General features: G+C 32.0%; 1 protein-coding gene across 1 annotated transcript in view; it reads left to right on the forward strand.

The window, feature by feature from the left end:
* The first annotated feature begins 9,635 nt into the window (after positions 1-9,635).
* Positions 9,636-16,120, forward strand: part of LOC110018455 (uncharacterized protein OsI_027940-like) — an 18,156-nt gene continuing 11,671 nt past the window's right edge. Inside the window, exon 1 of the mRNA XM_020715774.1 lies at positions 9,636-9,726. Within this exon, the coding sequence (XP_020571433.1) occupies positions 9,722-9,726 (5 nt within the window). The 5' untranslated portion in view covers positions 9,636-9,721. The remainder of the gene's footprint in view (positions 9,727-16,120) is intronic.

Below are 16,120 nucleotides of genomic sequence, written 5' to 3' on the forward strand. Positions count from 1 at the left end.
GAGGAGAATTGATCCTTTGCTCGGCGCACATAAGGTATTATCTTCACCGATTGTGTCTTCCCAAGTATAGGAAACTTCTCTCGCACTCGCCTCCTTCTCTTTTCTCTTTCTTCTTCTCTTTCAGCTAGAGCATGAGGGGTCAGTGCAGACCGTGGCTTCTAATCTTTCCAGTAGGAATCATTGCCTTCTTGCCCTAGACACATGAGAGTTCCTACCGCTTCTTCCTTCATCTCTGTTCACTCTCTCGACTATTCTCTTGTATTTCTTGTTCCTATGATCGTTTAACTATTGCAAATTTATGCTTCGGAATGTTGGATTTTCAACTATGATGGGGTTATTTGAAAGAGCATAAGCTTTACTGTTGAAACTTATGCTTTGGAATGCTGGAATGTTTGTGAATTTTGATTTTACATTGGTTCACATGCTGGGAATCAAATTTGTGTTTCTAATGGGGCATTTACATACATACAGGGATTGATTGCCTCAGATTTTTGGATATTAATGAGGTTGAGTTGGTATTCATTACACTGCATAAAAGTGGCTACATATATGTTCTATAAAACCAAAAGAAAAAAAAAAGAAACCTTTGATTCATGGCTCAATTGAGTGATCATACTTTTGGCTGAATTTGGTTTTCAATTTGCATAGTATTTGTTTAATGCAATTTGGTTTATCATAATTTAGTGTGATATTATATTTTAGCTTGAGCATTGGCATTGCTTTCTATGAGTAGCTTGGCAAATTTTTTCACTGTATAGCAGTAGCAAGGAAAAATATTATCTTCATTTTTACAATCATTTTTCATAATTTTGCTGTCAAAATGAGGATCAGAAGAATGCATCAGTTATTTTTATATTATATTTGAAACAACAAGATGTTGAAATATTTTTTTTTTGTTACAGCAAATGGATGAAGCCTCTAATAGCTTCATGAATATCTCTTTCATTGCATTCAGAGAAATAAAAAATGAATATGCTCGACATTGGCTTAAGTTGAGCTACTTTTATTTGTTAGTTGAGGTACTTTTATTAACAGCAAAGGGAGAAAAAAAAGAAAACATATGAAAAACTGATTGTATCGGGTTATACTGAGAGCATGTTGTACTTTCATAGCTATATAACTTTACACAATTGCATAATAAAACATGTTTGATGTCTTACTGTGGATGTAGGTCTTTGATCGAACCACAAAATTCTTGTGTCCTTATATATATATATATATATATATTAACAATTTTATACTTCATTTGTGTTGGAGGAAACTTTTATGTTCTTCATGTATTCAAAGTTTCTTGTGTTAAGTATGACTATGTGGAGTTACAATATGAATTTTCTTAGTAATTTGGCATATGTTAAGCATAATAAAATATGAATTTCCTTAGCAATTTGGCAACACTGTGGAAATGTTTTGTGTATTGGGTAATGCAAGTACATATTTTCTTTTATTTCATATAGTTCCAACATGTCTAAGGCGGTTGAAGGAGGACTGTCTGCTAAGTGGGATAAAGAAGAAACAAATATTTTTTGTGATCTGAGTATTAAAGAAATAGAACCGAGAAATAGGTCAATCACGTATTTCAACAAGGAAGGTTGACAAAATATTGCTAGAAAGTTTAAAAAATTGACAGGGAGGGATTATGACAGTCTCAACTTTAAAAATAAATGGGATCAGTTGAATGAGTGAAAAATTTGGAAGGAGCTCAAACGTTGATCCATATGGTTGGGTTGGGATCCCGTTAAGCGAACAATCGATGCTCCAAATGAATGGTGGGCTGAAAGATTAGAGGTAATAAATACAATCTTATTTTGTTAATTCCAGAATTTTTTGGTTAATTCCTAAACCCCTCAAATTCCATTCACTGTTGCAGGTCATGCCAACAGCCAAAAAATATAGGAAGCACGAAATAGAACCAGAGTTCGAGGAAAAATTGGGCAATATGTTTAACGGGGTTATCGCGACTGGAAAACATACATTTAACCCAAGTGAATTGAGATTTGCAGGAATATCAGATGACTTGCCAACTGAACAGGTTATAGCTGATGAATAAGGGCCTAGTATTAACCAAAAGAAGATGGAAGAGTCTAGTTCAATGTCCAAAAAGCCCAGGCTTGACAGGAGGAAGAAAGAGAAGGATAGTTTCGTGAAAAGCTCATTTGATCAACTAATTGCTGCTTTTTCAGCTCTGCCTCCCCTAGCTCTTTCTGACAGCACTATTTGGGACTGCGTTGTCATTTTAGATATTATTCCAGAAGTAACTGTTGATATGCGCTTTCAGGCAAAATGTGTTAACAAACTTGATGACCCTACTTTTAGGCAAATGTTCATGGTGTTATGACCCGAGTTGCACATTGAATATTTACGTGTTTTAGTATAAGAATGAGTCTATTTAGTATTAAGGTGTCACTAGATATATTTCATTTTATGTAATTCAATTTCTGATGTTTTGTACACTTGAACAATTCATGTAATTCATTTTTTGATGCTTTGTACTCCTTGATGTTTTTACTTTTTCATTTTGATGTCACCACATCTCTATAAATTATTTCATCTTAATGCATTTCTAATTTCAGGATGGATCCACAACAAAAACGTCGTAAAAGAATGACATGGGCTGCAGCTATAGTGATATTATTGGTGGAATACTACCGTTCCAGCACTAGACGGATACCACGCATGACGTCCTCATATGTCAGGGACAAATGGGTGGGTGAGATGCTTGTTGGACATCCGATAAGGTTCAACAATATTTTTTGAATGACTGCGCCCATTTTTATGGATCTTCTACGCGACTTATGTCGTAACCACGACCTCGATCGTTCTTCGATTGAACTAAACATTTATTTGTCATTTGAGGTGTTGGCTATAACATTATACATTCTTTCACAGAACGAATCAATTAGAGATGCTATGGAGAGATTTCATCATTCATCAGAAATAGTAAGCCGTTCGATACTTCTCCAAAGGTATACAAGCACTTGTGAGCTTAACAGCGCAAAGCCAGCTGATTCATCGTTCGCAACTATTTCTGAACAAATTGCAAATGATTTTTGTTACATGTCATATTTCAAAGTAAGATTATTAGTTTATTACTTTAGTTTCATAACATGTTGAATTGCTAACTATGAGTAACAGAACTACATTAGAGCAATCGATGGTACACATGTAGATGCCTGACTACCAAGCCACGAAAAGATCGCTTACATTGGTCGGAGTGGTACAACTACCCAAAATGTAATGGCAGTGTGTGACTTCAACATGTCCTTCACATTTATAATGGCGGGATGAGAATGAAGTGCACATTACAGTCATTTTTTTATGCAACTAGGAATAAAATACAGTGTTTCTCTCACTTACCTCTAGGTTTGTCCATCTCACTTAAACCTATAAATTACATGTATTATTTTTCATTAATATTCTCTTTCATTACAAAGAATTATTATTTGGTTGATACTGGATATCTGATGATGAGGGGTTACCTGAAGCCCTATCCAGACACCAGATACCATATTCATGATTTTGAGCGAGCAAGTGACATGATTCATGGTAGAAAAGAAATGTTTAACAAACGACGCTTCTTTTTACATGAGGGATACCATATTCATGATTTTGAGCGAGCAAGTGACACGATTCATGGTAGAAAAAAAATGTTTAACAAACGACGCTTCTTTTTACGTGAGGTTATTGAAAGAATATTTGGGGTGTGGAAGAAGAAATGGGTTATCCTACGTGATATGTCGTTGTATTCATTTCTCAAACATGTGCATATTGTGGTGGCTACTGTGACACTTCACAACTTTATTCGACGACATCCCTCTCAATCAAATACGGACTTCACTTTGGCTGATGACGATCAACTTATTGACTCTTCAAAACCTTCAGAATCTCTCTTTGGTCAATCATTACCCGAGGATGAGATCGAGTCGATTGAGCGATTGAGTTTGAAGCTCGGGACGGTGAAGGTGTAACCGAAATGGTTGCTTTGAGGGAGTCTATCGCAGATGTTATATCTCGATGTTGATTCAGTCACGCTTCTTTATTTATTATATGTTCATTTGGGATGTAATTCATTGTAATATGGATTTATATTTTTTGGTTTTATTAAGATTTTTGTATCTTTCATTTTGGGTGTAATTCGTTTTTGCATGAATTTGCATTTTGTTTTAAATTATTTGGTTTTTTTGTTTATATTTTGTTTAGTTTTTGTCGGTGTGCGAGGTTAGTGATGAATGATGGAAAATAATTGTGTATTTCAGTCGAACTGATTTTTATTTATTTTGGTTCTCATATATAAAGCTTAATTTAATTTATGATTTGAAAATTTATATTTTTTGGTTATTTTATCTGTAGCAGTATGAGCTCTAGGGTTTCAGGAACCTCTCGAGTTGTGTTGTATTATTGTGGACTACCGGCTCCCTTACTCACGTCACGCCAACCTCATAGCAGTGAGAGATAGTTTTACGGTTGTTAGAGGGATGTTTCAACAAGATGTGGTTTCTTCTGTTGGGCTGACATTCTGACATACTCTCATGCCGATAGTGATCGTGTTACGATGATTTTCCAAGATGACAGTGCCGCGGAGGACAGACAATGTCAGAGTTTTAAATTGAACATTTTAATTTTTTTACTTGTAGTTGTAATTGTATTTATTCTTATTTTATTTCTTTTGATACTCACGAAATGGTGGGCAATGTATTTTAATTTTTGTAACTAAACTGTAATAGTTTGAGACATATTTTTTATCTATTATTTTCTATAAAAAGTTTTGTTGCAAACAACTTAACTAAACTGAGGCAGAATGGTCATTTATTTAACTACAACTCCCAGTAAGTTGTTTTGAATAAACCGTGGTCTGAATAAGCTGCCTCAAACAACAAGTTAGCTTATTCTGATAATCTGCGGATTATCAGATTATCAGAATAATCTACTTATCAGCAGATTATAAATAATCAACAGCTGCCCCAAACGTACCCTTAGATGCGCCCCCACAATTTTTATATTTTTGCATGCATGTTTATATGCATATCACTCTAATTTTTGGCAGTGTGTGCGTCCATAAACTATGTTATTATTATTATTATTATTATTATTATTATTATTATTATTATTATTATTATTATTATTATTATTTTAGAAGTGAATTTCTTATTTTCATTGATAAATTTATGACAATATGAGTACATCTAAAATAAGTTTTTTTAAGGAATGAAAAAGCTCAAATACTTAATGCAATTAATGAGCTAAGCTCACAAATATTGTACAATGTTATAATGTTTATTAATGCATAAAATAACCTCACGAAAGCCTCTGAAACTCCTTAACCTTCTTGTAAGTTCATCGAACCAGATTTGCTAAGTTTAAATCCCCAAGCGAGTTCCTCAAACCAAGCTTGCTTGTCTTTCCCAAGTTCTTATTCTAATTTTGTTTGTATTAATTCAATTATCCTACCAAGTTTGGTGATAGCTAACTGGATGCAACACCGAGCTCGATGAACAAATTTTCATGGTTGAAGGAAGAGATATTCAGCCGATCGTCAATCACATATCCATTTATTGATCGTCTGACTTCCATGCCAAAGTTGTTATGAATAGCAAGTGTGTACAAGATTCATACAGTATGGTATATGATGTAACATTTTATTTGTTCTTTTGACCCATGCACAACTACATGGGCTCTATGTGCGTAAATAGGAGGCAAAAGATAAATTAGAAAATGGGTGAATGCTAATGCTAGATCTCTCTCTCTCTATCTCTATCTATATAACTCTCTAAAAAAGTCCCTTAATCTCTCTCTAAGAAGTCCCTGGCTTCTGAAAAAACTCTCTTCATATAAATCAATGAGAACTTACTTGATTGCTAGTGGTCCTCCGTCAATCATTGTAAGTTAGCAAACAGTTTGATGATTCTCTCGATGTTGCTTGTGGGCTTCTTGTCCTGACATTATTGATGTGGTGGATCTAGTTTTGAATGAATTGGCATGAATACTCGTATCAGGTCAACCTTTTCAACTCCTATTAGAGTTGAAAACATTCTTCAGTATCATGACCATAATTTTGATGGAAGTCACAATACTGCTACTGATTTCCTGCATTTGACTTCAGTAAAGGTGGCCGCTTAAGAGTTTCATTATCAGGAATCATCACCATGATGTTAGCACGTGACATATTAAGTGATGTATACTCTTTCTCTGGTTGTGGTTCATGTCTTTGCAGTTGAGGGGTAACCCTGCGGCTCAAACTTTTTTTTGTTGAGATGCTTGAGCAGTATGTACATGATTCTTATTACACTTTATTGATTGGGTCAAAAGAAATTTTATGAGTATTAATAGCTTCGTCGACAACAATTTGTACCTCAATATGATGAATGATATCTGCGTAACAATGATCGTTTCCCACATTAAAGATGAGTGGAAAGGACTAAAGCATAGTCCCCCAAAAAATGCATGTCTGAGTAACTTGGGATCTACTTCTGTAGTTTAATGATCTTTAATAGAAAATCTAAAGAAATAATCCTTCTATGCTTCTCCCCAAATTTGATGGATCCTAGAAAGGTGAGAGAAGCCTTTAAGGAACATTTGATTTGCAATGAATTTCTTTGCAAATACTTTAGTGAGCTCATTGAATGCATGAATGCTTCCTCATGGGAGTGAATGAAACAAAGTGCATGCTTAGCCTCTAAAAGTTGCCAGAAAAAAAATTGACATAAGAGCTCATTATGTGTGCATGATGGTTCTAAAGTGATCAACAAGTTCATGTGGGACATAAGTTATCATAAGCAACAATTCACAAAAGTTTAAACTTTTATTGCAATAGGGTGTTGAAGAACTATCTCCGCTGACATTGAAGGTTCTTGAGAACCTCCTCGAGTTGAGAAATGAGTTTTATTCCTCAGGGGGGGAACTCTTCTTGAACTGGATGTTGTAGCTCATCACATATTGCATGAATTTGAGCTACATTCTCCGTACACATTGAAGCTTGTTGTTAGGCTTGACTGTAGTGGGTGATTGTGGAGAGCTAGCAATGTCCATGAGTTTAGCTTCCCGATGAGGAACTCAAGCGTGCGAAGGGGGTACTGATTGTGTACCTTTAACCAATTGATTTTAAGATAGATTCACCTCCCATTATGCATAGTTGTTGTTGGTTGTTGAAGCTCCTATAAAAGTCAGGGGATTTCATTATGAGATTCCTCCATTCTTCACACATTATCTTCGGTTGATGCAGGGCATATTCTCTCACTGATAATATGATGTGTATCATTGGGAAACAAATCAAAGGATTGATGTTCCGCACTTCGATACTATATCCGAAAAGTGATGGGTGTTAGAATGTGAAGCTCACATATTGCATTTGTTGGCAATCAAATAAAAGCAGACTTCTATCACCGAGAATTCATTTCTTACATACGACATCAAACTGTGCGTGCAAGAAAATTCACGGTGATTGAGTGATAATTTAACATTTCACGGCTGTACGAAAATCCAATATATTCATGGATGATTAAAAAGTAACAGGAAAATACATCATGATTTTCTACGCAGAAAACCCCATAATGAGAAAAAAACTATGAGGCTTAGCCCATACAAAACAATCCATTATAAATGTGTAATTATATAAATACAACAATATCAAATAATTGGGAAGAAAATGATATAAAGCTACACAAAATACAACACTTGTTCGTACACGATGTATAGAACATTTCAACATTACAAAAAAAATCATTGTATTTTGAGTGTGCCTATTGATAGTATTCACCGCTAAAAGTTATCATTGGATTTTCAATACATCGTTATTCGCTACTATGTGTGTAGTATACTTCGTAACATTGTATTTCAGATATTTCATCGTAGTGCATTCGTGGATACATTCTTATGCAACAAAATTCACCAATGGTAATGAGCAGGGGTGACGGGCGGTGGTCGATAATAGCCAGTGCAGTGTTTGATGGCGGTTGATGGCTACGGGGTCCCAATGTTATTGCCAGAAATTTAGTTCATAATAGCACTGAAATTTTACTCCTTATTCCCCTCTCACGTGAAGAGAGGGGGTCTACTTATAACTTATGCGATGTGGAAATTTTAATATTTTGATGAATAACTCATATAATCACCTAATCGAATGGTCCACACTGATCTCAAAATCTAACGAGCTTAGGTTCATTGGATTTCTTTATTGATATCCTAGAATTGATTATAATGATGTCAAAGTTAGAGGTTGTTTAATCATCCAACTAATGTTTGAAGCCTCCAAATATAGTTTAATGGCCATATGAATTTGATTGGACCGAAATCGAACAAATTTTGGTATCACTAGGTTTCGTCTTATCAAAACAAACAAATTGACCATAAACTTGTTGAAATAGGGACTTGAATGATCTTGAATTTCAATTTTAAATGTTTATTATTAAAAACGTTCACAAAATTAAATGCTTGTATGAAATGGTATCACTAGGTTTCGTCTTATCAAAACAAACAATTTGACCACAAACTTGTTGAAATAGGGTCTTGAATGATCTTGAATTTCAATTTTAAACGTTTATTATTAAAAAAACGTTCACAAAATTAAATGCTTGTATGAATTTTTTATATAAAATCAACATTTCTATCTGTAATTAATTTTTCATATAAAAGTTATAAGCAAGTTCAAAATTTGAATGAACACTTGATTTTTTATATAAATTATAAATGAATAATTTTATAAACCCAAATAGATAATTAAAATCAACATCTAATTAGATTATACAAAATAAATAAAATAATATATAAATTGTAAGTAAATTTTTTTTACTAAAATAACATAAATAAGTGCAAACAAATTGGTTTATTAAAATAAAAAATACATTAAATTCATGTGCTTATTATATTAAATAATATTATGTTATTATTAAATATTTTAATAAATAAAGTCTAATTAATCAAATTTTATTTAAATAAAACATTCTGTAAGTATTGACTATTGAGCATTTTATAGTTCCTCTTTGAACAACAAACAAATTTATCTGTGAATATTAATCAACGAGTATTAATATTCATTATAGAATTTATTTAAATAATATGAACAAATATATTACTATTTATAAATTTTATTTAAATAAAACATTCTGTAAGTATTGAGCATTTTATAGTTCCTCTTTGAACGACAAACAATTTTATCTGTGAATATTAATCATCGAGTATTAATATTCATTATAGAATTTATTTAAATAATATGAACAAATATATTACTATTTATAAATTTTATTTAAATAAAACATTCTGTAAGTTTCTAGAAAATAAATAGATTTATTTATTATTAATATGAACAAATATAATCGGGTATTAATCACTTACACTTCGTGTTGTTCATCAAATAATCGAGAATTAATCAATTACATTTTGTGTTGTTCATCAAGTGCATCATATATAAGTATTTATAATCATATTTATATACAAACACGCTAAATATTAATATCACATAAAAATATTATTATTACTAATATTAAAAAAAAAGAAATTTATATTTTAGTGCATAAATTTATGGCAACAGGGTCAAAAATATAAATATCGAATTTTAAATATTAGATATGTAAATACATATTATGTGAAATGCAAGCAAATTTCCATTATATAAGTAGGATGGTAGATTTATTCCGACCCGCTAAGAGGGCAACCCGCAGAAAGCCGCTGTCATTTCGCTGCGCTCGTGCTCCTTCAGCTAGGGTTTCCATTTCCTCTCTCCGCCGCCAGTATGAGGTATGCTGTCCTGAAATGGATAATTGCTCCCGAAGATGGTCTATCTTTATTATCAATGTTCAACGCCTTCTGACTTCACGCTTGCCGCTTCTGAAATGTACCGATTTCAGCCGGGGATTTATGTTTTGTGTTATTAGGGTTTAATCGTTTTCTACGTTTCTGTTTTCTTTTGGTTTTATCAGCGAACTTTTTGGATTGAGATGGACTTTCATGTTGAACTTGAAATTTCACGTTCTTTAGTCTTTTCGTTATTTTTCATAAAGCGTTCCTCGGTGCAGGGGAAAGTATAGAGCAATCATTTATGGGGTTGGGGTTGCTGAGGAGACGAGGATGATGATCTCCACTATGAAACGAGTGATTAATAGAGCTTTAGTGCTAGTAGACATCTCATCGTTCATGCTACCTTTTGTGTCTATCCGGATAGAGGAAGCCATGTGAGGTACTTATAATTATTTGGGCTTTGGAGGAGTGTTTGAAGTTAATAAGGTTGAGGAGATTTCTGAGAAGGACGGAAAATCGGGGAATTGAAGATAACGCTGGGGCATGAATTTTCTTGTTCTAGAACTGCATTTTTGGCTGAATCAACTTTCATTTGACATAATCTCTAAAACAAGTGTTTTTGAAACAATTTAACATTATAACCTAAGTGATTGCGTGGAATAATGTTGCTAGCTGACTTTATTTATGAAATTATCGGGTTTAATACTTTAGTTTTACTGCTAAATCTTGTTGTTTTTTGTTTGCAATTGTAGTGACTTGCAGAAGTCTCAACTTTTTTTGTCAACTTGATATATGATAAATCTTAATTTGGTATTGTGAACACTTCTTTTGTTCAGAGATGATATCCATCAGATTTATGGATGATTTACATACATACCACTCAATTCTTATGTATTTACCAAACTAATATCTAAATTACAATTTTTATGTAGGCTCCAACTTATCTATGCATAAAAAGGTGTATTTAACTTTGTAGGGTGGCATGAATGTAAAAAGTAAATTTATGTATTAGATATGTAAATACATAAGCCGTGGATAGTATGTATGTAAATGCCCCTAGATCTATTATATTTGACTATATATCTGATGAAAGAGACATGCAATGATAGATATTGATGAATTTTTTTTCTTTGCCATGCACGAAGTTCTGACTGTATACTTGTGGGGATATTTTCAAGGGAATGCTTTCCCATAGTATTCCAAAGTATATTTAGAAGTGTTGAGTAGGATTGCTTGCTATGTCTTCTGTTTGTAAAAAGCTGAACATCAACCTATATACCCTTTAATAAAAATGCATTTATTTATTTATTTTTAGATGAAAAGAGGGGTTTCCTTAGTTTGTTGATGTGATATTTCTTTTTGCAGATTTTCTCTTACGTAGTTCTCTTCATCCCTTTATTTAATGTAGTTTGTCTTTTTTTCTCATGCAAACCATCTCTCTGTGCTTTGTTCTAACCAGAGAGTTGTATGTCTAGCTTTTACTTTTGACTCAAAACCTGTTTTTTTTTGCTTTTAGATTAATGAAGCAAAATTGCTAGCTTTTTCACATGTTAAATTTTAAACCAAGCATTATTAAGGTATTTCTCATTCTTTTCACATGGTAATCCTCTTTCGTTTTCTCTTCTCATATTAATTGAATTAGTGATATTTAGATTTGTAAGTCATGGACTGGAAGCATCATAGTGGTATTTTATGCATTTTGAGCATGTTGTGGATGTAACTTACTAAGATTCTCAATGAGGTGAATTTTCTACTTATACTATAGACCTTGTGTAGGTTATTTCTCTGTGGTTTAGTACATGGATACTTCTAAGACACATGTGAAGTTCTGTTTTTCACCAATTCACATTATCTCTTTCTTTTACCATGCATATGAATCCAATTAGTGGTTATTAATTATTTTAAGTAACATGGAATGGATTCATTATTGGGGAACTGTATGCATGTTATATATGTTGTTGGGGTGTCTTATTTAGGATGCATAAATTGCTAAATTTTATACTTTTAATAAGTATATTGATAGGCGCATGTATACCTCTCATCTGCAATGATTCAAAATTGAGATGAAAGATATTGGCATTTATTCTCTCATTCTGAATGCCAATAATATGAACTTTAAAATATTGATTAACCTTTCATTAATCATGGATGGAGAGATTCAAAAATATTTATTGAAATCTTGATTAAATTTGCTGTGGAAAATTGAAATGGTAAGCTAGAGTTTTGGCAAATTAGGTTAAGAAATAGAGTTTGTGATCCCCATTTAGACTAATTTTACTTTACTATGATGAGAATTAAGATAAACATTAGATCTACCTCGGATAAAGCTTGGTCGCACTTTGATCAACTTGCTCTTTTATAGATTTGTCTAGTAAAGAGAGAAGCCAAGGAGAGAGATAGTAGCCTAAATGAATCTTCGACTCGCAGCAACCCATAGATTTAGGTAACCATCACTGTGATCTTCAATGAGTTCTCTCGTTTTTTTTATTTTGAAATCCTTAAATTTCTTCTAGATTTAAGCTCAAGGATATGTCTTTTATTATATTTGGGAGTTAGTTATATCGAATCTAGAGAAGTTTGTTTTATATTTTGAATTTTAATGCTATATTTTATTCTCTCACTAATTTTTTTTGCCAGAAATTTGAATCACGTTTTGGTAAAAAAATCTATCAAGAAATGGTGAGAATTTGTTGAATATTTTATTTTAACTGTTATGAAGTGTTTTTATAATCCTGGAAGAGCTTCCAATAAGTAACATACAAAATAGTGGAATAATAATTACAACAAATTTATAAAATCCATCAATGGATGAGTAGAAAGATAATAATTATAATAGGCCATTGATTGATAGGTGTCACTAACAATCTCAAGAATCTTTGAGGTGGCATGAAGTGAAAAAAGAAAGTGGTGGACTTCTAAGCCAAGTATGATATGGATGTAGGCGAAATCAATGGAAGCAAAAATTGATGGAGATTGATTTTTTCATTTCTCTTAGGTGAATGAATGGTCATAGTTTATTCCAAATTTGTTTGCCAACTTTTAAAATATTATTTCTAATGATCCTTTGGTGACAATATCTGTAAGTTACTATATGTGGCAACAAACACAATATAAATTATACCACTTTCTAGCTTCTCCTTTATAAAACGTATGTCATTTCAATTTATTTTGCTTGGTCAGTTGTGAAGTGTTTATATAATCCTAGAAGAGCCTCCAATAAGAAACATGTAAAATCATGGAATAATAATTACAAAATATTTATAATAGCCATCAGTTGATGAGTAGAAAGAATAATAATTACATAATAACTATAATAGTTGATTGATGAGGTGTCACTAACAATCTCAAGATTCATTGAGTTGGCATTAAGTGAAAAAGAAAGTGGAGGACTTCTAAGCCAAGTATGACACTGATGTAGGCGAAATCAACAGAGACAAAGAGATTGGTTTTTCATTTCTCTTTTAAGTGAATGAATGGTCATTGTTTATTCTAAGTTTGTTTGCTAACTTTTAAAATATTTTTTCGAATGTTCTTTTGGTGAGAATATCTGTTAGTTACTATATGTGCACTGAATGCAGTAAAAATTAGACCACTTTCTAGCTTCTTCTTTATTAAAGGTACATTATTTCAATATATTTTACACGATCGGTTGTGAAGTATTTATATAATCCTAGAAGAGCCTTCAATAAGAAACAAACAAAATCATGGAATAATAATTACAAAATATTTATTATAGCCACAGTTGATGAGTAGAAAGAATAATAATTACATAATAACTATAAGAGGTCATCGATTGATTTGGTGTTACTAACAATTTCAAGAATTATTGAGTTGGCATGAAGTGAAAAAAGAAAGCGGAGGACTTCTAAGCCAAGTATGACACTGACATAGTCGAAGGAGGCAAAATTGATGGAGCTTGATTTTTTCATTTCTCTTAGGTGAATGAATGGTCATTGTTTATTCTAAGTTCGTTTGCCAAATTTTTAAAATATTATTTCGGATGATCACTTGGTGAGAATATCTGTTAGTTACTATATGTGGCAACAAACGTAGTACAAATTAGACCACTTTCTAGCTTCTTTTTTATAACATTTATGCCCTTTTCAATATATTTTTCATCGTCAAGTTGCACTGAATTAAGTACTATTAATTGTTGATGTGTTGCCATGATGCATCCTTATAGGACATTTTCATTAAACTTTTAAATCTTCTAGGATAATTTTTATTCATAACATTTTACAATATCTTAGTGCCGTTGATTTAAATTTTGCTACTATGCTAGATTTTGCCAATATATTTTATTTCTACTTCTCATAGAGCTGAATTGTCGGTTTAAGAATGCGCAATATTTATAAATTGACCTGTTATTAACCATGTATTCTACATAATTGGTATTGATATAAGCATCAACTGTCAGATTATATTCCCTTTTAACTGAAGCTTATTTATAAGGAGTCACTTTCATATATTTTAAAATTTTATGTACAATCTTAAAGTGTGATTCTTTGTAATTGTCTGTGACTTTTGACTTATCATAGCAACAATATTGGTAAGTTAAGTCTAACATGTGATAATATGATAATTTTTTCTGTCGAGTGGTTTTTGTGGATTGTCTTCTGGATCATCTTTTAGTTCGCACTTAAATTCATAGGGCTCTCGATAGGCTTGTAATATAACTAGCTTGTTTCTTTTAATAAGGTGTTATGTAATTTTGTTGTGATATAAAGATTCATGTTGAGAGCGTGCAATCTCAATTCAATGTGCTTTAGCTTGCCAAGTCTTATGGAAGCCTCTTTTTAAAGTTGTCATACTTTCAAAGTCATTGCTTTTTACGATGATGTCCTCAACATAAACTAATAGTGTTAGGATTCCTTTGAAGATTAAACAATGTATGGTTGCCTTAACATAGGGTTTATTTGGGGTGGCTGCAACTTTTAAGAAGATGGTTGTAAAGCTGTGGTGTAGAAAATAATTTTTTTACAAAACTGTGATGAGAATTATAAATATATATTCTTTCTAAAAAATCAGACAACAGTTTTCTTACAGTTATCACACTTTCACACTTAGGTTGAAAAAATAGTTCTTCACTATATAAATTTTTAGAAAGCTACAAGAAAGCAACTTCCAAAGAAAGCTGCGACGATGATCTGAAAAACAAAGTAGATAAAAAGTTGTAACAAATAGACCATTTGTGTTTCATTTTGAGTGTTACCCTATTGAATCTGTTAAGCTATGCCCTGCAGATTGCTTCAATCTTTATAATACTTTCTTACATTGTCATTTTTTTGTGTTAGATAAATTCAAAGGTGACCTCCATATATACTTCATATATATCATTACTTAAAGAGTCATTTTCAATCAAATAATTGTATTTTTAGTTCTTGCTACCTTCTTATAATAAGATAACTCAATTGATGTTATTTTTAGTAAAATGAGTGAAAGTTTCAAGATAATCAATTATATATTTGTTTTTTCCTTTTGATAATTCATAATTTTTCAGGGTTTATCATAATTTTTTAGGCTTTATTCTTTTAAAGGGCTTCCTTGTAATATTATTCTAACTTTCATTATTTAAAATTTTAGATATGGTTTTAGCGATATAAATAGTGTGGTGGCTAGTCAAGATGGATTGGTGACGAATAATTTTGTATAATAAGAACGTGTAACTGAAGTTTATTTCCTTGTGGGTTCCAAAGTTTCACTTTGTTCCGTATGAAGGATTGATTATGTTGATTGGATTTGTGTTAATTAAAATGATTTTATCATTTATATATCAAACTAGTTGAATATCAATCGTGACCTGTTACGATTTGTTTAGGAGTTGTTGGTTTTGTAGTATAATTGTTTGTAGGTGTTAGGGGTAAGAAGGACAATCTATTGAAGAGAAATATTTCATTCATGAATTTTATTTCTTCTTTGGGATAATAAGTAGCAAATATTATAAAATTCTCTTCCTTGAAATTGCCATTAGGGGACTCATAGGGCTGTAAATGGGCCGAGCTCGGCTTGTGTTCGGCTCATTCAAAATTGTTCCTATTTGAAACCAGCTCATTTTCAAAATTGTCTTATGTTCGGGTTGTTAAAATTAATTGAAAAAAAATAGATGTGTTGTATCGAACTTGCACCAACTTTGTGCAATAGAAGACTCAAAACCATATGATCACGCAAGATGTTATGATTTAAATTTAGATATAAAAATAAATAATATATTATTATATAAATAATATATATAATTTTTTTAAAGCTAATACAAGCCTCACACAAGCGAACAAAGAGTTGTTCGTGTTCGGCTCACTTATAATTCGAGTTTAAAAAAATTTTTCGTGTTCAGCTCGCATAACGAACAAGCCGAGCACGAGCCTTTCACTTTTTTTTTTTTTTTTTTTTTTAGTGG

This window comes from Phalaenopsis equestris, unplaced genomic scaffold, assembly GCF_001263595.1.
Source record: "Phalaenopsis equestris unplaced genomic scaffold, ASM126359v1 Scaffold000022, whole genome shotgun sequence".
NCBI classification, from domain to species: domain Eukaryota; kingdom Viridiplantae; phylum Streptophyta; class Magnoliopsida; order Asparagales; family Orchidaceae; genus Phalaenopsis; species Phalaenopsis equestris.